Source organism: Typopeltis vanoorti, chromosome 17 (genome assembly GCF_054136105.1).
Source record: "Typopeltis vanoorti isolate ZY-2024b chromosome 17, IOZ_Tvanoo_1.0, whole genome shotgun sequence".
NCBI lineage: Eukaryota > Metazoa > Arthropoda > Arachnida > Uropygi > Thelyphonidae > Typopeltis > Typopeltis vanoorti.
This window is the reverse complement of record NC_143565.1, coordinates 29,875,924-29,901,443: the sequence shown is the minus strand read 5'-3', so window position 1 is coordinate 29,901,443 and position 25,520 is coordinate 29,875,924. Positions and strand designations below refer to the sequence as shown.

The 25,520-nt window shown below is 34.8% G+C and overlaps 1 protein-coding gene across 2 annotated transcripts in view; it reads left to right on the top strand.

Annotated features, from left to right (window-relative positions):
- Positions 1-10,056, top strand: part of LOC150097256 (ribosomal L1 domain-containing protein 1) — a 45,006-nt gene extending 34,950 nt beyond the window's left edge. For both annotated transcript variants that reach the window (XM_090407394.1, XM_090407395.1), the window contains exon 7: positions 9,750-10,056. In XM_090407394.1, coding sequence (XP_090263520.1) covers positions 9,750-10,036 — 287 coding nt within the window. In that variant the 3' untranslated portion in view covers positions 10,037-10,056. The remainder of the gene's footprint in view (positions 1-9,749) is intronic.
- The last annotated feature ends 15,464 nt before the right edge of the window (positions 10,057-25,520 follow it).

Here is a 25,520-nt window from a genome sequence, read left to right as displayed (position 1 = left end):
CTTCATCAGAAGCATTGTTTAAAAAAAAAAAATTTTTTTTTAATTAATTATTGAAATCACAGAATGATTTTTGTCACTTTCAAAAAAACACTTTGGGTAAATCATATCCTGATACGTGCCTTCAAGTAATGTACACGACATTCTGATAGTACTACATGTTGCTGGCCTCTTCCAAATTAATCCGTTATTTGTCAAGTCTTATCATAAGTTGATCTATTTAAATCTTGTCTTTCTTGTCATCTTTATATCAAAATGCCTAATCCTTTCATCCTTTTACCACCATAGATTAACTGTACTTATACAGTTAATCTAGAGTGGTACTGCTGTTTATATTCTTTGTGCAACTGCTTACTACCATTATTCATCTTGCATTACTTCCATGCCTTCTTCCAGATTTCATGCTTAATCTCTTCATTTTTCATTCAGAAGACTATTGCCACTCCTGTTATTTTACAATCGTAACTTACCTTATTTGCCAGTATCATTTGAGAATGGTGAACATGGCAGTGATGCTCATTGAACATCTCTAGAATTATGTAGATTTGGGAGATCCAGCATATGTCCTCCAATGTTCAAGACAAGTTATGAGACTAGTCTCATAACTAGAGACTGGAGTTTGTGCCATGCCCTTAAGAGCAGTTCTGGCAGCAAGAGGGCCTTCAAACTATTGGGATGGTTTATAACATTTTGACTGGACTATAAAGTATATTAATGTTATCAGGAATTGCTTGTATTTCACAGGTTAACTTATGAAGTACATTTAAAACTAGAAATGTTGATAAATTTTTAATTTGATCTAAAGTAACATTTTCTGCGATTTTCACAATGTGAGACAATATAAAGGGAGCCCCTTAAGCTCAGTTGGTGGTATTAATCCCCTTTGGGTGAAAGACCTGTTTTAATAGTCTAGGATGCAAAGAATAAATGCTTTTCAACTGAAGGTAAGTTAACTAGTCTCATGAGGAGATGGCAGGATTCCCCCTGTCTCTCCCAAAACTTTCATCCTGCAAAATTAACTCGCCAGAGAATGTATACAGATAACATAACATCATAGTAGATTACCTACAGTCTGCTGAGTATGTTAATTGCATATATACGCTAACCATTTGGCCAGCATGGCTGGCCAAGTGGTTAGTGTATCCGCTCTCCAGCTAAAAGGCTGCAGGTTCGAATACCGCCGTGGGCATGGATGTTTTGTGATTGTCCTTGGAAATACTAGTGATGTTGGGTGGTAGTAGATGGCATTGGTGTAGTTGCAGTCAGTTGGTGGATTTGAGTGGCAGAGACAGAGTTGTAGAGCAGGTGCCCTCCCTCGATGAGTCTTTGGACTCCCTGGAGGTGTCTAATAATAATAATATTCTCAGAAGATGAGTTATTTGAGAAGCTGTTGAAGCTAACACTTAAGGGGAAAGATAAGGAAATAATCTTTGTAATATAAATGTCGTGTGAACTGATGCTGTTATTTCTGTTTGTTCAGCATCTTGCAACATAATCAGATTTAGTCCATGCTTCTTGGGAAAATTCTTTTTTACTTTGATACTAAGCATATTAATCATCAGGCTAAAAGTAAAAACTAGTTATACTTGATTGCAATATTTAAATATACAATTCACTTCATTAAATTTTGAAAGTGAGATACTTGAATAATTTATGGTGTTCAATTTAGTGATTTTTGTGACTAGATGTGGTTACCTTTTTCATGTAGGATTGTAAAATTGAAAATTTAGTGATATTCTAACAAGTTCTGAGTAGTATTACAATATTGCAATAGCAGGGTTTAATCTCAGTGGTTAACAACTTTCAGAGATTAAAATTGTTTAATCGCTTTCATATTTGTGAGGAATGGAGCCTAGTAACTTTTATGAGGTATGTTTAGTAACATTTACATATCAGGGTTAGCCACACATGGCAGGTTAACATCAGTTGTTATTTGGGATTGCAGAGAAAGCAACTATGACTCTGAGGTCACTGTGTGTACTTAATTGCTTGTCTTCTGCCCATTTTGCCAGCTGTCTTGGGAGGGAATGCCTTTTGACCTCTGTATCATGTATCAGACCGACTGACTCGCTTTCACCTTTTTGTATAGATTCCTAGACAGGATTCTGACCCAGTTCTTTTCATCTATAGAGCATTACTGATGCTCAGTGACCTATAGAGACTGCTGTTCAACATAAGTAAAATAATGTTCCTCCCTTGAAGTGTTAATAATTAATTTGCTAAATCAGCAGTCCGATTTTATAAATATTATGGATGTCAATGGCAGTTTCAATGCCATTTAAATGTTTCTCCCTTGAAATGTTAATAATTAATTCGCTAAATCAGTAGTCAGATTTTATAAATATTATGAATGTCGATGGCAGTTTCAATGCAATTTAAAGAAACATTCGCAGGCTGAACTAAAAAAAAAAAAAGTTGGGCTTGAGAGTAGTGCAATATCAGATTGTAATACTGTGGGAAAACTAAAGTGGAACTGACATTCAAGACTATGCAGCATAGAAAAAATATCTTTGGAATAAAGAAATACTTTAAAGATGAATATTGGAAATGATTAGTATTCATCATTTTTTATACAGGAACTTATTTATTTATTCTTATGGCAAAAGGAATACAGAACAGCTACAGGTCAATGTCCAGTCTGGAAAGCCAATCCAAGGCCTCATCTGTCACCTTGTGGATGTCCTGTAGGCCACCACCGTGAAATTGGCAGTTGTCCACAATATGAGTAATCGTCTGAGCCACCGGAGAACAATCACAATAAGGGTGGTCTAACAGCCTCCATTTATGTAGTAGATAGCCACATCTGCCCTGGTTAGTTCTGATCCAGTTGATTGATGACCAAATCTTCCTAGGAAGAGCAAAATCAGGTTGCAGAACACAGGGATCTTCTACCAGGAAGCCGTTTGTTGGGAGATTGTTGGACTGGAAAGGCTTTCTAGATCTTAGGTGGATTTATGAGAGTCTGGTGCAGGAGCGGGTTGTTCATTGCTTTATTAAATTCTTTAATCGAGGCTTGTCTTCTCTGTAAGTGGAACTGACTATGTTTGGTGGAGCAATGTTAGATAGTACAGGCAGCCAGGAGAGAGAGGTGCGCATGGTAGAGTTTAGCTGGGTGTCTATAATGTTAGTGTGTGCACTTCTTTCCCAGACAGGGGCACAATATTCTACTGCAGAGAATACGAGGGCTAGTGCAGACGACCTTAGGACTTCTGCACCACAACCCCAGGTTGTTCCAGCAAGCCTTGAAATGATATTGTTTCTCGTTTTAATTTTGTTGGACAGGTTGGTGATGTGCCTTTTATAGGTTAGGATTCTGTCACAGCTCATTCCAAGGTATTTCGGGTGAGGCTCGTGTTCTACCATTTTTCCACAAAAAGAAAGGTGTCAATTCGCCTCTGCATTGTTCAGGTGAAATAGTGTGGACACAGTTTTTGTTGGATTTGGCTTCAAGTACCACTGCTTGAAGTACTCTTTCAGGATGTTCAGGTCTGTGTTCAAGTTTGATTCCAGGTTGGCAAAGAAGATCGATTGATGTAGGATCGCTAGGTCATCAGCGATCCTTATTCGAGCTGGTATATGGCAAGTTGTATATGTAGACGTTAAAGAGTAAAGGGGATAACACAGAGCCCTGTGGGAGACCGTTGTGAAGGAATCTGGGCCTGCTCTTTTTTCTGGCAATATGGACCCGGATCTTTCTGTTGGAGAGAATGGATTCAAAAAGCTGGAAAGTTTTTTGCATCTTGTATTTCCTAGCTTTAGGAGGAGGTCCCTGATCCAAACTGTGTCATAAGCTGATGTTAGGTCAATGAAAGTGGCTCCGGATTTAAGTTTACGACACAGTTCAAAATACCATCATCTACAATAATAGACATTGTAGATGATGGTATTTTGAACTTTAATACCTATGGAATATTCTGCATCAGGTAAACTTTGGGTTATGTCCTTGAGGCCAGGCCAGATGTCAGGCACATGGGTTTCCTGGAGCCAAGATGTCAATTGCTTTGTCTTTGGCTATTTTGCCGATGACTTCAGCTTGGGATTTAGTCCTCCTATGTTTAAGGAACATATATTGCGAGAGTGTTGTTTAGGGGACTGTAACTTATTTTTCAAAGCTTGCCCTCTACCCAAACAAGCAACTTGACCCTTGTTATTCTGGGCGACGAACCAGCCGGCTTGGAGCTTTTTAAGTTTATTCATCATAGTTGCTGTAAGTGGTCCAGGAGGCTTGGTACCTTTGGACACCTTGTTTGAGACATTAGCTTCATGGTATCTGTGATTCATCTCTGGGGCTTCTTTTGTCTGAAGCACCAGCAGTGTACCACAAGGTAATACTACTGGTGGTAGGGGTGGGCAGGCATGGGAATGCTGTCTCAATTGCTCCCCCTATATGGAAATTGGAACCTTTGTATCATATTTCCCAGTGGTCAGCTCCACTAAATAAGTTGATACAATATATGTTAATCTGATGACAAAATAATAGTTAACTGTAAAGTCTTTGTCAGTAATGTTCAGAATATACTTTTCATTTTGATTAGGGCAGCTTGACAATGCCCCTTTTTTTTTTTATTAGAAAGTTGGACATGTTTAAGTTAAAATATTTGTAACATACAGAAAAACAAATGGATCTGGAGACACTCAAATAGAACCAACAACAATAAAATTGATTATATATTAATGGATAAACAATATATGGTACATCATCATCATCATCAAATTCCTGCCATGTACCCTCAAGGGGTGTACAGGATATGACAGTACTACATGAAAAAATTACAATATTACTAACTTCCTATCTACAATTTTCCTCCAAATCAGTCTGTTACTTGTCAAGACTCCAACATTATCAGATCTTATATTTCTATCGTCTAAGGCACTTTGTACTGTATCAATCCACCTATATCTTGGTCTTCCTCTGGGTCGTTTTCCTACCAACCTGGCAGAGAACACTTGTTTTGCTAATCTTTCCTCTCCCATTCTATTTAAGTGACCATACCATCTGAGATTAGCTCTGCTAACGCATTCCTGGATGCTGACAATGTCAAGTTCTTTCCTAATATCCTCATTTTTAATATGATATTGCCATTGATGCCATCTGTTCACGCCTCTAATCTTTCTTAGGACTCTCATATCTGCGGTCTCTAGTCTTTGGTCAAGTGTTTTACTTCTGACCCAGCTCTCAGATCCATAAGTTAAAATTGGTTTGAACACAGTCTTGTATACAGCTAATTTAGTGTTCCGACTAATTTCTTTCTTATTCCATATGAATTTATTCAACTGACTTCCCACCATACCAGCTTTGCTGATTCTGTTGTCTATTTCTATATTTAGTTTACCATCTTCAGTAAAAATTGTGCCTAAGTAGCTGAAATGTTTTACTTGTTCCACAGGTTCTCCATTCACAACACAGTTGACATTTTCAATGATTCTGCCTATTTTCATTGTCTTTGTCTTTTTATTGCTGACCTTCATACCATATCTATTACAACAGCTATTCAATTTAGTCAGAGAATCTTGCAGACTTGTAGCAGATTTATTTAGAAGTATAACATCATCCGCATAAAGCAAAGAGCTGACATTAACATCTCCAATTTTGATATCAGGTTTAATACCACATTCCTTCATAATGTGATCCATATAGATAATGAATAACAGAGGGGATAATGTACATCCTTGTCTCACACCAGATTTAACATTAAACCATCTTCCTGTACTTCCTTCAATTCTAACTGCTGACTCACAACTCAAATAAAGACTAAGTATTGCTTGATATAATGCCCCATTGACACCATATAACTGCAGCGTATTGAATAGCTTCTCTCTTGGCACCTTGTCATATGCCTTTTCCAAATCGACAAAACTTAAATACAGATCTTTGTTATATTCCCATGCTTTCTCGACTATTTGTCGTAAAGTGAAGATCTGATCCTGACAGCCTCTATTTGGCCTGAATCCAGCTTGTTCTTCACCAAGCTTTTCCTCCACAATTCTTCTCAACCGTTTCTCAAGTATACTTGCATAGATCTTGCCAGGAACACTCAGTAGGGAAATACCTCTGTAATTCTCACATTCGGTTTTATTTCCCTTTTTATATATGGGTACTATGAGAGCTCTACTCCAATCATCGGGAATTCGTCCCTCTGTCCAGGCTTTCTGAACTATGCAGTGCAGCCATTGTAAGACTCTTATACCACCATACTTCAGCATTTCTGGTCGAATATCATCTACTCCTGCTGTCTTTCCACATTTCAAGACTTTGATGGCTTTTTCTACTTCAAGTATGGATATGTATTCCTGACTGCATGCCTGGTCAGTGTTTTTTATCACTGTGCTGTCATCACTGTTTGTTTCATTTAGCAGTTTTTCAAAGTAATTACTCCATACTTCAAGGATATCTTTTTCTCCTGTTTTCATTTCACCTTTATCATCTCTAATTCCTTTTACAGCACTCTTTCCTCCATTCCTAAGCTTCTTCAACAACCTCCAGAATATTTTGCCACCTTCTTGATATTTATTTTCTATATTCTTGCCAAAGTCCTCCCATGACTTTTGTTTAGCTAGTTTTACACACTGTTTAGCTTTCTTACATTTGTCTCTGTATTCTGTAAGAGTAAAAGCTGACTTATTTGCCAGGAACTTTTGATATGCTTTCTTCTTTTCCTTCACTGCCTCTTTAACTTCCTGTGTCCACCAGGGAGTTCTGATTTTTTTATCTTTGCACACAACCTCACCACATGCCTCTCTGGCAGAATCAATCAATGTTTCCTTCAGAGTTTGCCACTGAATCTCCAAGGTTTGATTCCTGTTCTCAAACTCTTTCATTTTCTTTTCAATAATATTTCTGTATTTTAGTCTACAGTTCACATCTGAGAGCTGCTCAACTTTTATTCGCTTTAAAACTTTCTTACATGTTATTCTTTTCAATATGGAATTCAATTTTATCCTGCTCACGACTAAATAGTGATCACTTCCAATTTCAAATCCTCTGTACACTCTGGTGTCCTGCACCAGGGAGAAAACATCACTATCAACAATAACATAGTCAATGAGACTTTTCTTATTCCTAGCCTCTTCTCTCCATGTGAATTTGTGCACATTTTTATGTTGGAACATGGTGTTAGTAATAACCAGTCCATGTCCTGAGCAGAAATCCAACAGATATTTGCCATTATTATTAGCTTTGCTCTTTTCTCCAAATTTTCCCAAAATATTTTTGTATGTCTCACAATCATTTCCTACTCTACTATTTAGATCCCCAACAAGGACCAACTTTTCCTTTTTCATTGTGTCAGTTGCTTTTTCTAAAGCCTCAAAAAATTCCTCCACTTCTACCTTAGTAGAACCTTCTGTGGGACCATAGGCACAAATAAGTCTCATTGTCCAGTTCCCCATTCTCATATTTGCCCACATTACTCTACTTGAGACTGACTGCCATTCAAGAAGATTAGCCTCGTATTTTGTGTTGAATACTATGGCTACTCCTTCTTTTCCTTGATTGTCATTGCCTGAATATAACATTTTGTATTTATTGCTCAGAAAGATCTCACCAGTTTTGGTCTTTTTTGTTTCAGTCACCCCTATTATGTCGATCTGGTACTTATCTAATTCCTCAGCTAGCTCCATTTCTTTGCCATTCAGGCTTCTTACGTTGATAGTACCGATCTTTAACTCTGGTGATGTTGAGTTGGGGTTTGTTTTCAGATTTGTTCCAGTAGCTGACTTTTCGCTGTTCGCCCTGGTTCCCTGGCAAAAACAACGGGGGCCTTGTTTAACCGGGCGACGCCCCAGCCGGCATGAAATTTTGTCATGTTGTACCATCATTTTTATTTTGGTTTAACCAATAAGAATACAATTTGGTCGGCTAAATCCCAAATTGCCAGCCCATCCTCGTTCGTTCAGTATCAAAGCAGATACCCAACAGGGTGCACCACGAGAAGGTGAGGATTGGACATTAGGTCAGAAGCCCTGGTCGGTTCTCCGCATTCCTTTAAAGGCTATGTGGAGGTCTCCTCTCAGTTATACAGCTTTGACCCTTAAGCACCCCATATATGGTACAAGATATAAATATTATAAACAAAGTAAGTTAAGATCAGGCAAGAAAAGTGATCAGCATGGTAAGGAAGGAAAAAATCAGATTATGAGAAGAAATTAGCCAAAGAGTTTTTGTTGTTGTTATAGAGGACAAAACTGTTGAGTTACTGAGTGACCATTTGGCAAGGGTATATCATCCAAGTGAGGATACTGTTATGGCAGAGGTGACTGGGACTGACATTGATGAATTGGAGTTAGTATATTGCAGAATCTGAATGCAAATACAGCTGTGGAAGGGGAACTGGCAATATCTTTGACTAGGCTGTTTAAGTCTCGGCTCTTTGCAAAGCCCCCAAGAGAGAGTGGAAGGAGAGCAAAATAATTCCTTTGCATAAAGGAAGATGAAAGTCTGTGATAGCAAATTATAGACCAGTATTTCAGGTATGGTGGTAAATGTACTGGAAAAGTTGGTTAAAAAGAGAATTCAGGAATGGGTGAATAAGAATATGATACTCGGAGGGGCAGCGTGTCCCTTTACAAAGCTATGCTGCTCCTTCAGAGTATCATTTTCTTATGACATATTCATATTTTTAAGACTTTTGATACCAAATGTTACTAAAAAAAAAAAAAAAAAAGCAGGATATCACATGGAACTCTATTGTGCAAACTGCAGCAAATGGGGATGGATATGGATAAACGGGTGGCTTATGAACAGATACCAAAAAGTAGTATATGAAGGAGCAGAATCCATTTGACTAGTTGTGTGCTACAGGGCTCTGTGCTTGGACCGCTGCTGTTTAATTTGTACATAAATGATATAGGAAATAATTTGAAGGGAGATATTCAGTTGTTTGGTGATATGCAAATTTGGGTAAAGTAACAGTTAATCAATGTGATGTAGAGAGCTTGCAGGATGATTTGAATAAGCTGACAGTATGGGAAGCATAATGGATGTTGATTTATTGTGAAAAAGTGGGAAGTTATGTATTTTGGGATAATTATATTACAGGCTGTGTACCACATTGATGGAACTGAACTATGATAATAAGGAAATTATCATTCCACTTTATGAAGCATTGATACAGCCACATCTGGATTACTGTGCTCGGGTTTTCACACCTGGGATTCTTAGGGATGAGGAAGTCGTGAATATCCAGAGGCAAGTGATCAAGATGGTGAGCAGTGTGGAATGTTCCTTATGAGAATATATTGAGGGTTTGTGGATTGCAACAGTTGGTTGGTAGGCAAAAAAAAAGGAAAGAAGGAAGGGGGGTGCATGATAGAAATATTTAAGTTATTTAAAGGGTTTTATAAGATTGATGGGAAATGTTTCAACACTGCTTAAGGGAGCAGAACAAGGGGTCATCCCTGCAAGTTGGCAAGTGTGTGGTTAGCAAGGCTATGAGGACAAGATTTTTCTCTTGGGTGAATGAATGGAATGGGTTAGGTTGCCTGTGTTAGTTTCAAGGAGAGGCACTATATATATTGTGTTGATAGTTTAGGTTTCCCACAGTGAGTCTTAGTACTCCGTGGAGTTGCCTGTGCAACAATAATAATCATGTTATTTGTATCTTAGCTCAGTAGTTTACCTTTGTACGATGGTTGTGAATGTTACCGTAGAGAAATATTAGAAACTAAAGTTAATGTTCGCCTCCTCCCCCACCCTCTTTTATTTTTACAAATACACAAAGATGGCTAAATTAACAAGAGAAATTTTTTTTCAGGTGATGTGAAGACAGGTGTTAAAAGTCAAAAAAATCAGAATATTAAACAAGGCCAACAGAAAAAACATAAGATTGTTTCTGATGGTGGTGTGAAGATAGGTGTCAAAAGACAAAAAACTGAGAATATTAAGCAAAAGAAAAAGCAGAAGACTGTTTCAAAAAGTGATGTGAAGACAAGTTTCAAAAGACAGAAAATTCAAAATACTAAACAAAACCAACAGAAAAGGCAGAATACTCATTCTGTACTTACAAAAAATAATGTATTTATTGTAGAGTCATTGCAATAAAATCTGAAGAACCTGTTAAATGAGATCTTTCAGCAATACTTACTAACTCTCCCTATTTTTACACAATTAGACATTCATTCATATTGGAGTAGATGCTTGAATTTCTCTTTGGTTTGTAGTTTCCTCCCTGTTTTGAGATGTTTGTGACAAAGCCAAAAACCCTCACTATGATAACATTTGCATTATCACAGCTTCCTAAATCTGTTTATTTGGAATGTCAGATCCAACATTTGCTTTGTGGACGTTGCTGACTTCGTCAGTCCACCTACATGTTGGTCTTCATCTAGATCTTATTACTGCTAATGTCATCAAACATGGTGATGACAAAAAGTGAATATACCACCTTAATTAGCTGTACAAGCATATCCTGAATGCTAATTGCGAAGCCCCTTTATAATATTTTCATTTTTTATATTGTATCAATAAAGTTATCTGTTCTCGCCTAATTTTAATCAGAACTAGTCTTTATTCAACTGTTTTATTTTTTAACTCACGGCTCAGATCCATAAAGTTAAAATTAGAATACTGCTAGTTTTGTGTATGTTTTGGTTATTTTCTTTCTCATTCCATAGGTTTATTCAGGGCTGGCTCCCCACTATACAAGTTTTACTTATTTTGTTATCTACTAGAGTGGTCTGAAAAGTTCTCAGCTCGACCATAGATGGCAACACTATCGGCAAGATTTTTTTTTTTCCGATGTTGGTACATCTGTCATGAGCATCCATGTGAAATTGCAAGTCATTCTATCAAGTAGTTTGTTTTATACAGCTGTCTGAGGCAAAAGAGAGCCTGTGACCCTTGAAATGGATAAAATCGAGTATCATGCAGTTATAAAATTCGTTTTAAAAGGTTTAATGCAAAAAGAAATTCATTCGAAGTTCATAGGCACTCTTCTCCTTCGTTCTCGACAATTAAGAAATGGGCTACCAATTTTACACGTGGTCGTACCAGCCTTGAAGATGATCCACGTGAAGGACATCAAAAAAAGTAACAACACCGGAAATCATTGATCAAGTGCACAATATGGTATTGGATGACCAGCGAGTCAAAGTGTGTGAAATTGTTGAGACAATAGGCATTTCAAAAGAACATGTAGGATATATATTTTGCATGAAGAATTGCAAATGGAAAAAAAAGCTTTGCACAAGATGGGTGCTGTGCTTGCTCACAGAAGATCAAAAACACACTCGCATGAAAATCTCTGAACAGTGCTTGGAGCGTTTTAACAAGAATAAAACTGATTTTGTGCGTCAATTTATTACTATGGATGAGACTTGGATTCACCAGTACACAAAACAGTGGACAGAAGCCAGTTGTTCAGTGCCAAAGAAGCAAGGTATATGGCATCAGTGTTTTGAGATGCTAGTCATTTTGTTTAATTATCTTGAAAAGGGTAAAACAATAACCGGGGAATATTATTCTGATCTTTTAACCAGACTAGACAAAAAAATTCGTGAGAAAAGACCAGGTTTGCAGAATGAAAAAAAAATCATCTTTCATCGGGACAATGCACCTGCCCACAAAGATATTTTGGAGATGAGAAAATTAAAGGATCTGCACTATGAATTGTTGGAGTATCTACCCTATTCTTCAGATTTGGCTCCCTCTGACTTCTCTTCCCAAAATTGCTCTTAGGATTCTAACCCAATTCTTTCCATTCTAGCACACAAAGAACCTTTATTGGGGCATTTCAACTGAAAGTTAAATTAGCTGGTCTTGTACAGCGGTAGAAGGGTTTTTTCATCTAGCAAAACAGGCAGACTGGCCAGTTGACACACAATTGATAGCTATAGCAAACTTTGCTGATAGGCTTAACAAACTTGAAATATCAATTAGGCTAACAAGAAGCAAAGTTACTTGGCCGTGACAAGCCATTAAGCTTAACATGAAGGCAAAGATAAGATGAGGTGCGATTCTGAAATTGAAGCATATTTTTCCCTTAGGGAATGGTGAATGAGTGAAATGGGTTGTGACAATAGTGAATGACTGATTTGAGAATAAAAATTTGAGTATTTCAGACATAAGGTCTCTTTTTTTGGGATAAGTATAGCCTCTACTCTTGGCATTAACATATTATCATTAAAGTGTCCTCACATCTAGTATGGTCACTTAAACAATCAATGATTCAGCATAGAAAAGAACAATTAATGTAATAACATGTCTCTCATCCACCTTACTCTTTGCACAGATATTCAATTTTTGCCTCAAGTAGCAATTAATCCCAATTCCCCCCCCCCTTATACAATCACTCCAACATGATGTGCATGAGCAAGAATCAGAAAAATAATCTGCCCTCCAATAAGCAGGGAAGTAGCTTTACATTGGATGATGATATTCATCTCTCAACTGAAGACTAGACATCCATGCCACAATTCAAATACACAGCCTTTTGAGTTGGAATTTGACCACCAAGGCTTAGCTGGAGAATATGCAGTTTGATCATGATAGAGTTGCAGATAACTGAGGAGTTGAGCACATGTTGTGGTCTTATAGGATTCTGAATAGACTGTGTGGATAGAGATGTATTTCAATGTTCAAAAGTTTGAAATTTGGTAGGCAGACCACATACAACTGGTGGGAAAATTTTGAAGGTGATGAGGAAGCTGGGAGTGGTAGTAAATAGGGATGTGAAGTTTATGTGTTACATTGTTCAAATTGTGAGAATATCAGAGTGGGTTATGGTAATGATGAGGAGGAACTATGTAGAAGTAAAGAGAAGATCTGGAAGATATTGACTAAGGCATTGTTAGGTCTACTGGTATGAAGAGACAGGAGAATGCTGCCATTTACAGAACTTGGTAAATAGGAGAAGTGATATAACATAAGCTGGTAAGGGATCATTACTGGTTAAAATTTTTTGTAGACTGGAGACAGAACAAGAGGCCATCCTTAAAGGCTGTATAAGGAAGGGGGGGGGGGTTCTTCGCATGAAGAGTGGCTTGTGATCACACTGTCTGAGAGCAGTGCGAGTGCTGAAATGAACTTTTAAGGTGCATTCTGATGCGTTTTGTATAACAGTGGAAATTGAGATTCTGCTTTAAGACTTGGCTCCATGGAGATAGATGTTAATGAAACAAATTTATACAAGTAGCAGGGTAGCCAATATATGCTGACACAAACTTACATCAACAGCATTCACAAAAATGTTGAGTTACTACTTTTTCCCAGAAAAAGGAAGATTTACATTTAAGATTCCACTGAATTGATATAGCCAATATATGCTGACACAAACTTACATTAACAGCATTCACAAAAATGTTGAGTTACTACTTATTCCCAGAAAAAGGAAGATTTACATTTAAAATTCCACTGAATTGATATATTCTTTCTTTTGTTTGTAGAATCTACTTATTGTTTTCTAGTAATACCTGTTAGTAATTTGCCGGCCTGGTTGGCCAAGTGGAGAGTGTACCTGCTATCCATCTAACCCACTGGCTGTGGGCATGGATGTTGAGGAATGTCATTAGGTGGGAGAGTAATTTCATCATCCAATGTAAAATCACTATACCATTTATTGGCAACCTGGAGTCTTCAAAAGAAAAAAAAAGTTGCATGTTTGGTCTGTACAGTATAATAATGTACTAAAGTTTATGACTGCCTGAGAGTGAGTCATGTTAAAGAAAAACACATTCTAGTTTAGTTCACCATCTAGACTGCAGTAATCAACTTGGCTTTATACAGTTATGCCAAGAATAATTTTTAAACCATGTCAATGAATTATGTGTAGTTTTGTTAATTAGAAGCGCATAGGTTTGCACCACAAAAGTAAAATGACACATTATGTTGCAAAAATTCTTTTAAAATACTTTATACAACTGTACAAAGATTGTTGATAGAATTTCCACATCAAAATATATTTATTCACTTAAACTTAGATATATCTACAAGGAATATTGAGAGAAATTAGATCTACACAGTTTACAAATGTTTAAAGGTAAACTACTTGGATGATGTAAACATCTTAATGTTGATAGCCACTCTGTGTAATGCAAAGTTTGGTTACTGAAATACAACAGAAACTGTCAGTTTATTTTACATTCATCTAATTTTACTTGTGAAACATTTAAACAAGCATTGGAAGAAGTCCATTACTTCAACCACAAACATTTAGTAATAATTATTCAAATCCATTTCTGTTATCACAAAATTTCATGGCAGGATGAATTTGCATAGGAGCTCGATGAAGTTAAACATACCTATTTTGAAGACAGGTGCTACTTTTTCCTCTTTTAAGTAAATACTGCGATGCATTGCATCATGATACAGAAAATTCCCTTATCAGGCATAGTACAATTGGAAGAATGACATGGTGTTTGGATAGAAAGACCTAGTCTGCTCATGAGGCATGTTTTCTGTGTTTTCAATTGCAATGTATATATCCAGTTTCAATGGAAAGGCTTCCCACTGTGGCTGGATAAATTTGTTTTTGTTACTCTTAAGAACAGCTGGTGATCACTTCCAGTTGAAACTCATTAGCGTTAATTCTTCAAAATAATATTATGAAACAAATATAAATGCCTGATAAATGTACATTATAAGTAATAAGCACTCCTTAATTATTTAATTTCAGTGGGAAGAAATTAATTATTGATTAAAAAAGCTTTTTACAATATGGAAAAAAAAAAAAGGTTAAAAAAATATTTAACTTAAAAATAGAAAACAATGCTCCTTTAAATTACCGATGCTTAAAACATTAATCTTTTATCTTCAGCATTGTGTTGTTTAAAGAAATTAACAACAGACTAGATAACTAAAAATATTTAATTATTACTTCCTATATTTCATCGAAGTTAGCTGTCCTACCTGTTTGTCCATAGTATGAACAGTTGCAGCTGCAGGGTACCTGGTACAGCCAACATCCGGATTACATCCATTTCCACCACTACTGTCAGTCAGGATTAGCAGACCATGTCCTGGATACCCAGCACAGGATCCATTGGGAAAAAACAGCCTTATTCCACCAAAGCAAATTTAAATTTGAGAGGCTTTTTCTAAAATTTGCTGCAGCACTTGTCAAACTATCCCAACCTAAATAAATATGATTGCATCAAACTGCCTCTCATATGGGAAATCCTAATCAGCACAGCCAAGAACACCCAACCAAAGCCAGTATGTAATTATAGGACTTTAGGTCTTCCTGTATCTCTCCTGTTCCATCTTTGTTACTGAAGTGTGCCTGCATGCACCTATTTAATACCAGTGTATTAATCCCTGAAGATGCCGATTTATCTTTCGTGAAATATAAAAAGTAATAATTAAATATTTTTAGTTATCTAGTTTACACTGTTAATTTCCTTAAACAACATGATGCTGGATATAAGCCTAATAAACACCAGGATTCCTTTTATCTACAGACTAGTAGATCAGTTAACATCTGCCTTGAAGAACTCAAAAATTATATCTGTAATAATCTTTATGGCAAGTCAGGACTAGCAGACCATGTTCTGATTAACAAGTATGGTTGCATTAATTTGCCAAAGATCTGGGAGACAGACATGATGAGACCAGATAGACTGACTTCTCCAAATTAACTTTACAATTAATGCCCTCACAGTTATAATTTGTGTTCTGATGATGCTGGGTAGAAAACTAGCAAAATATTAGTAAGTTCAATAAATTATTAATGCCTAAGCCTTTCAATACATATATTCGAAGTTGAAGTATATTTGAACTTATAATTGTGACAAACTGTAATAATAAAAATAAACTTCCTACAAATGTATTCATTCATATGCACCTCCCCTAATAAATAACATATGTTGCCATGCACTGCTAGTTTATATGTACTTGTAGGTTCATAGCACATTAGTTAACTTTTCTTCGTTGTTTTATGAATTTAAATAAGGAAAAAGATGCAGCATTATTAAAGGCTGATTTAACTTTATTTATAGAACATAATCAGTACTTGAGAGCAATGTTTTTTTGTAGTCATTTCATCTTTCCCTTAATATGTTAGGCTCAATGGTCAAGTAACTTGGTTGCTTTATGGAAACCTAAATAATGCAATGACAAATGCAAATTGCCATAGGAATATGAAGTATATACCTTGTTTCATTGGTATCCAAATATTATTTCAATTTTATCCAAATTTTAATTTCAATGAGTACTTTTGCATCCATGGATTTACTGATAAACATGTAAAGGCAGTACAGTGGTTAATCCTATATTCCATGTCAACTATATCTGACAACTGCTTATATTCTCTACCCAATTAATCCCCCAGGAAGGAAACCCCCCCCACCTCCATTTGGGACAAACCAATTCACTTTCAAGCCCATATAAGTGTTTTTTGCATCCTAGAAACCCAGATCTTTCCAACCAAAGGGCATTATTTCACCGAGTTATGGAGGCTGTTCATTTTGCACAAATTACAAAATAAGTCTTATTTTAGCATGCATACTTGAAGCTACAAGTTGTCCTGATCCCCTAATAATCTACACCAGTACAAAGCAAGCATAATTTTATGGAACAAGGTTTACTGAGGTAAAGAGAGGTAGATCTTTACCATAATTCGTATGAACACCAAAAACTCTGTATCCTGTGACGATGATCATTATTTTTTTGCTAAGAAATAAGCATACACCAAAAATTTAGTGAATAAGTCCCACTAAACTGCTACAGTAATTGATACAGCTGACTCATAACAAATTACTGAAAAGTCCTGCCCATAGATACTGTGTTTTGATAAAAGAAGTTTACCATAGCAAATGCTCCATTGTAACACATTCTTAGGAGTTTGTTACAAAAACAGTATGCCACTGGGAAACTAATATAATACAAAAAAGCTACAATTATTTTCCTTTAGTGTTTTTTTACCATTCTTCTTTTCTCAAGCTGGTCACAGTTTGCAAGAGAAAAATTTTTCTGTACCTAGAAATCTTTGATAGGCCTTGAATCCACCTTGCTTAACTTAACACTTAAAAGGTTGCAAATGGAGTTAACAGAATGGAACATTGTCTAACTAGGAGTAGACAACATTTTTTATTAAAATACCTTATGCAAATTTCTTGCTATTTATTTAAAACAAAATGTACATAATTTGTGACATAAAAGGGTCATTTTTTAAAAATATTTTATATACATACGTGCTTACGTCATTATGCAAACTGGTAATTATTTTTTAATTCCTAATTAATTCTTCATTTAAATAACGAACATTTGTGAACTGAAAAGCTGATATTTTGCTAATTATACTCAATCTAACATTACTTAGTGACAACATTTTTGAAGCCCAGCACAGTTCAAAATTTCATCTCTCCTGATACATGAAACACCACCATTTAAGCAAAAATACAATTTGCAAATGAATATACTTTAAGACACTTTCTACAGCCTACACATTCAAGTTCTGATACAGATTTATTTTTGGTGATAATTTCTAAGCATACTGACATATTATGAAAATGCACTTATATTTAAGATTTTCATGCTCAACATGTCTTTGCATCTCTAATCTGCAGACGAACTTTTTTTTTTAATACATTAATTCATTTAATAAGGCCACAAAATTTTTTTTTCTTAATTTTAAAATATATGCAGGCCACAATTTAGAAATAAATATGAGTAACTTAACTTTTCTATGGCTCATATATGGTTGTCTAATAAAAGGAAAATTAATTAGAAGATACATTCAAATTTATTCACTCACTTCATATAAATATGTAAAGTGAGTGCACAATATTACAGATTTTGTCAAGGCCTCCTCTCTAAAGGACAAAGAAAATGTAATTTTTACAGTCATAGCTCATGTGAAAAATCATTGCTGACATTAACACTTTTTTTTTTACCATTTAGAAGAAAATAGGTATCAATAAGAAAATCAGACACGAAAAGATTTAATTTTAACAAAAATAAACATGAAATTGTATTTTCATTTACTCCTGCTGTGTTATCATTCGATGAGTGGTAATCACTGAAAGAGAAACTTTGGTTTTCATGCTCTGAAAAAAGAAGTGTATCGTTACACAAAAACATACGTTATTCAAAAACAACACGTGTTTACCTTGTCACCAGTGGCAAGGTAACCACATAATGGCTAATTAGGCAGAGTATTTTCGGTTTCTCAGCAATCATAATGTAATAAAAAACAGCATAAATTGATTGTGGAAAATGTAAGAAGTCCTTGTAAATAAATAAAAACCCTTGAACTTTGTTGTCAAAAAAATGAAAGCAAAAAAAAAAAAAAGCACTGCAACTATAGGAAAAGTGTGTTCAGGAACATCGTGTTTAGCACCCATATAGAATGAGTGCTAAACAGGTCAGCACAAATCAGAGGACCTGATTTGTGCTGACATGGAAATTCTGGGTATAATTAAGGAAAAGATTCTTCCAGGTATAATATGCGACTGCTAACATGCCTATATATATTCATCCATGAAACTGTAACCCATTCCAAACACTTTGTTGACCCAGTGGATAAAAGGTATTCATATCCAGAAAATTGACAGTTTGTGGAACTCTATAAAGACACAAATTCCTAAAAAAAAAGGAATGTAAAAAATAATTTGCAGAATATCAGTTAAAGAAAAGTATACCAAGATCATTGTGGGTACATGAATTTTTCATCCAAATGGGCCAAACTTATCCCAGTAGATACACAAAGGTTATTTTGTTTTCTTTTAAGGCTAGAAAAGTCTTTTTGAAGACCAATAAACAGAAATAAAATGATACCAAATAATTCACCATACAGAAAAGCATACACCAAAAAGCCAACACCTGCGGCCAAAAAAAGTAAAAAAAAACTAAAATGGTCCTCAAAAACTAACTGTCCACTGAAAGTCAGTAAACACATACATAAAAGCAAACAAAAGTCAATACCAGCAATAAGGAAAAGATACATGCACCTAGAAAGTAAGTGAAGCCAATGTATCACCCCCCCCCTCTGGAAATTGCAAAGCCGATATCAAGTAATGCACGCATCTTGAAACACACACTTCTCCAGACACAAAAATCAAGTGAAAATCTAAAACTAACCTGATAATTTAGATAATTCAAACATCATTTGGAAAATGTGATATTTTATATCACATTTTCCAAATGATGTCTGAAAATTGCAAACATCTGCAACCTTTGGTCCCAGAGTATGAAGTTTACGTGTGTAGAGGCTTAAGTGCTGTGAGGACATCATGTTGGAGGCTTAATGGATTTTTTACAACACTCAAAAAGAATTAAAATAGAATTTAATACTTCCTATATTTCGTCCTAATCACTAGGACATCTACGGGGATTACAAAAACAATTAATGTAACATATACACAAATAAACAATACACAGCACTTTCCTCTCCAATGCTACAGCATCAAAAAAATAATCAACTCCTCCCCCATTCCCCGTCCTTCTCGTCAACAAGATTTTAAAAATGCCATCACCATACCCTACATCCGTGGCACATCCAAAAAAATAGCCAAGATACTAAAACAGTACAACCTACACAGCATATAAGCCCCACCAAAAACTTGCTACCCTTATCTGTTCTACGAAAGATCAGCTCCCTCCTCTCTCTCTGCCTGGAGTTTACAAAAGTACCCTGTTCCTGTAAGCTGGCATACTTTGGACAGACAGGCAGATCAGCATCCATCCATCTAGAGGAAAACAAGTCTTACATCTTCAAACACAACTATGGCCATTCAGGCTTGGCTGACCATGTTTTGGACACCACCCACAGGGTATCATGGAAGAAAACCACCATGCTCCACCACAGCAAATTCAAGAAAGAGAGACTTTTCTTAGAAGCAGCAGCACTCAAAAACCAACCAAATCTCAACAAATACGGTTGCATTAAGCTTCCGAAGATTTGGGAAACACTCATCACCAGAGTTCCCACCTTACATTCCAGGCCACCTACTACTACCCTTAGAGGGCGCACTACCTAGATAGGACTTTAGTGTCACCCACGTGGTTGGGCTTAGTATTGTTTGTTATTTGTGTATATGTTACATTAATTGTTTTTGTAATCCCCGTAGATGTCCTAGTGACTAGGACGAAATATAGGAAGTATTAAATTCTATTTTAATTCTTTTTGAGTGTTGTAAAAAATCCATTAAGCCTCCAAGTATGAAGTTTAGTTATTTAGTTAACTTAGTTTATTTTTTTTTTTACATGGTGCTCAGCAATCATTATGAATAATTAGAGGTGCACTACTGTGTTTAAGAACTTACTTTAATTAAAATGAATTTTAATTTTAGAGCGACCAATCATTATTTAAAAAATTCATGATTATCTGAAATTTGACATAAATTTATGATTCATATTCTCAAATTTGATGCAAACTGTGATTATAAAAAAAAGGTCCCAAAAAAATACCTATAACTCTATAGCAAATACCATTATAACAAAATAAAACAATTCAAAGCAAATATCTCAAATAAGCACAATGTTTACTCTAAACCAGTGGTTCTTAACCGGTATTCCCCAGAACACTTGTGTTCCATAAACTGGTTACATGTGTTCCGCCAGTGAAAGATGTCACATGACAGTGTTCTGAATGTAATTGGCTACACTGATCGTAACAACTGAAGACTGCTATGCAAATTGACTTCTAAACCAATAGAATATCGTTTATAGGTCATGCGTTTGCAGGATATATTATATCTACGCACTGTTTTTTGCACAGAGAATCCCTAGTTTCAAAAACATTACCGACAATATTAAAACCTGTATACTAGACCAAGTTGTAAATATGGTAAATTACATCATCTCGAGACCTATAAAAGCATGCCTTTTTTTAAAAAATTTTTTGCATATCTATGTAAGATAAGTATGAATCTTTGGTTTTGCACACTGAAATAACATGCTTTTGTAAAATGTCTTCAAAATTATATTTGGTGTACTAAAATGACACATTTAGCTGATATTTTTAATTACTTAAATAGCGTTAATACAATTCAAGTATCCAAGGGAAAAATGAAAATATTTTGACGTCCACTGACAAATTTTCAGCTTTTCAGAAAAAAAAAATTCTTTCTTTGGAAAAACTGCATAATAAAAAATGTGGATGGAATTATTTCCCATTAGAACATTTAACAATACTGGAAGAAAAGATTTCAAGTTACTTTCCTTCTTTAAATACACAAAATTTGGCACAGTTAATACATTGGGTTGTAAATTTTCATTACAAGAAGAACAATTAGTTTTCTTGTCCACGATCTGTTGACAAGTTGAACACTTTTTTTTTTTTTTTTTTCCATTTGGGAAAACGCTTATTTAACAAAATGCTAGTAAACAACAAGTGACAGATATAATATACTTGTTTCATAAGTATGAAATATCTGGCATTTTCAGCCGACCAGCATGGTGTAGCATCTCATAGCATCTAGCAAGATGCTATGAGAAGTTAAGTGAATCTTTCATAGTAATCAACTGTAGATGGAATTAGGTTGATGTTGTTTTCAGTCAATTTTGGCCAGTTTGCTTTCTGAGATTCCATCAGGGTATTGGGAAGCTGTTTACACAGACCCCTGCCTAATTACCTACATTAATTAGACAGGGGTCTATGCTGGCAAGGCTTGGTAATTTCTCTTTCAACTGGGAGACACCAGCACTACAGGATAAGTAAACCCTAACAGTATTGCAAAAATCTCAGCAGGAAAACCTAGAGTACAATCCATACTCTAAAAAATGAAATTCTCTGAAATAACTCTTGAGGAATTTTGGATTTTTGTCCAAGCCGAGTATTTGTGCTAATACCAGGGCTTGGTATGATGTAAAGAATATGTGCCTTTCCACTGCCCAAGGTGTGATACGTGATAAAATTATTCAGAAATCAAAGCGAGCCCTAGTTTTCAATTTTAATGATGAAATGTATGCATTTGTGTTGTTTGTTCAGGTGGCTGAAGAAAGTGTTTGATATTTGGCAGCTGTGGGACCAAATAACAAAGCTATTGTCAATGAATATGAGCCAAACTTTGGGTTTTATAATAGAGTAATCTAGAGCACACTGCTCAAAGCTTCCATATAAGTTGGCTAGTGGTGAGACTATGGCTCTACCTTCTTTTTTGCCACATAAAGTACCTAGAACATGCATATGGGAAAAGAAGGCTGCGCTACCAGGCAGAAATTTTTCCTATTACAGAAGAATAATATCAATGGATTAACATTTATGACTACTGTATGGCGGTGGCACCATAATTTTGTCCTTAATGGATACTGATTACTGTATAACAAGGAAAGTATTTTGTACATTAAACTTATTGCAATCTTCTCACTCACACTAACCCTTAGCAATTCCTATTACCTGCTCACTACTCTAAAGAAATCTATACCTTACTATAGGCATTAAAGTATCAGAATGCATAAAACTATCTGACAGCAAACTAATGTGAACAGGGATGTAGGCATGGACTTCACACCACTAGGAAGATGAGTCATTGTCTGGTGTAATACCACTTTGCTTACTAGATGTATGAAGTGCCAGAAACCATGCTTGGACCCCATAGCTTTTTTTCCTAATGTTTTCAGAGTTATATGGACCATTGTGAAATTTTGAGGGTACTGCAAGTCGGTAAATAATCTTGTTGTCCTTATTCTCTAGACATGCCTGGTGTGACTTCAGCAGTTTCCTTCTTGTAACACTACTGAACTCCAACCAGGCATATCTAAAGAATAAGAACTAGCTGACCAGGCACAGGAACACTATCTATATTTTTAAGAACATCTTCATGGAACCAAGACAACGTACAGAAAAATAGTTAACTTCAAACAGCAGTTTAAGAGCTTGTTGATTAAGTGGGCAGCATACCTGCTCTTCAACCAAAAGACTATGGGTTTAAATCCACTATAGGCATGAATGCTTGAAAATATCTTCAGGTAGTAAATGATTAGTCATGCAGTGTAAGATCACTATCCTGTTTATTTGAGAAATGAAAAAGTGCCATGTTTAGTCTCTAGACCAGGGAAACTGGATTACTTAATCATAGCCCACCCATGAAACTTTAATATATGATAGGTTTACAACCTTTCTAGGAGTCGCAAAAAAATAAATAAGGACTGTAGAAGGCCATAATGAGAGCAAGCATCTTGAAATAATCATGCATCTGTTATTATCACCAATTATTTCCATTTCTCATTTTTATATTTATCTGCTTATAGGTAACAGGTACTTTCTATCACCTTGAGAGTAAATGTTTCATTATACAAAGTCATTTCTTACATGTACTCCTATGTGAGTGAACTTAGACCAGTACTATATGCTTAATCTTCTTCCTACATTTTCCATACTTGTTAAATCTAACTTATTTCTCAAAAATAAAAAATAAAAAAAATCTGTGACATTATTAGCTATCATAGTATAGTAATAATAACACCTGGCAGTGCAGATTGCTCTTTATTTACAATCAGATGACCACATCAAGAGTTGTCCCAATTTTTGTACATATTTTAATTAATAATTCTAAAAGAAAACAGAAATTGGAATTTCATGAATCACAAAATGTAAATTGAAATGTGGTATTATTACCAACTGATAACACAGTAGCTCCAAAACAATACTGAATTACAAACTCATTTATGTGCTATTTAGTGTAATTTTAACAAACTTCTAAAATGGAGACACATGAACCAAGACAATTTCTAATACTTAAAAATAAATGAATATTCATTTTAAATTTAGTAATTATAAATACGCTGAATAATAGTCTGAAAGATCGCTGACATGTTGCCACAGATGAAATAACTGTTTCATACATCGAATTATGATTTAATTTTGTCAAAAAAATTCAAAGTTCTTTGTATATTAAGTTGAAAAATATAGTATATACAAAATATTCAGTAGAATTATATATATATATTAAATAATGTATTAGGATATTATAGGAGAAACCATCTTTGATTATTTCCTGTAATACAATTGCCTCTACATCTAAAGTACTTACACTTGACAAGTTTCATTTTCATTATAAATTACTGTGTGATACATTAGTTCAATATCTTTCATGAGTGAATCTGCTTATATGTAGCAAACTATCTTTTGCAAAAAAAAAAAAAAAAAAAAAATGCTTATCCTAGTAAAATAATAAATGGAAACATTGTTGAAATTATCACAGACTGTTATATGTTTGATTATTTGGAAGAAAGATATTATTTTTTTCTTCCTTGCAACCTATATATATATATATATATATATATTCAAAGAAGATTCTATCTTTGGAAACAATATAAACTTATGAAATCTACAATCAAATGATGATTTGCAAAAAAAGGAGGAAGGCACAGCTAATTGTATTAAGGTAAGACATTGGAACTGCACCAACTTTGAAAGCATCTATGTGCAATTCATACTCAATTCATCTCTAACATACTTTTACACCATATTCCAGATATCAATACTGGATTTTGTGAGATGCACCTGAGATAGATAATGGTCCACATTAATTTTTCTTTTCTTTGTGTTGTCATGATATCATATTCAGGTGAATGCACTATAAGCATTCAAGCATGAAAAAAATCTAAGGAAGGAACAAAGCACCATTATATTAATACCTAAGGTTACTGAAAACTAGAGAAGTTGGAGAGGACAAATATGATGTTCAACTTTAAATTTAATGGGGTAGGGGGAAATACTGAACAAAAATTTGTAAGCTGTGTTTCAAAAGATAGAACATGGCAGTTATTATAAACTGTGACCAATGTCATAGCATATAGTCTTTTTCATGAATAATAAAGTTAAACTATACTCTTTATACATATCTAAAAAGTTTAAGAATACACAGATGATAAATATGGACAACATTGTTAAACATTTTAAAATAACAGATGCTAAGAAGAACGACAATTTCATTGAGAAATGGTCTAACTGCTTGGGTTTTTCTTAGAACGTGACACTGAAATAATATTATATTACTTTCTATTATACATGTGCAACTGACGAATATTTGAAAGCATAAAATGAAAAATATTGTAACACTTTACATTCTTAATGGGCTTATCTAGTTCACTATTTTATGCCAATGGAAATAAGTTAATAGTTAAATGCAATAGCAATCTCTAAAAATATAATAAAATCACAAAACCAAACTAAATTAAATGATACCATAAATTAACACAAAATACAAAAAAATTCTTGAATATATTCAAAGAAAATAAATGTTAGGCACTTCTTGATCAAGAGTATATTTTTTTTCATTATAAATTAAAGATACCAAGAAATTATATATTTTTTTCATTAATATATAGCACTTTTATATATCCAAATGAACGTGCTTCATTTCAGAAAAAAGTTCCCCTCAAGAGTAACTGGTAATAAAATTAATAATAATAAATGGTAATACATTCAAATAGTCTTAATAGGTCCTAATTTTTTTAATAAAGCATTACTTCGCTTTAGTAAGATAATTTATTAATTAAAATTGTTAATTTTACTATCAAGAAAACTCTTTCACAAAAATAAGGGCAATTTTATTTTTATTGCTTCAACTATATTACTTCCTACTTTATAATAAAAAAAGGGAAAACTAAAAGCACAAAGACCACAACAATGTAGTCAAATTTC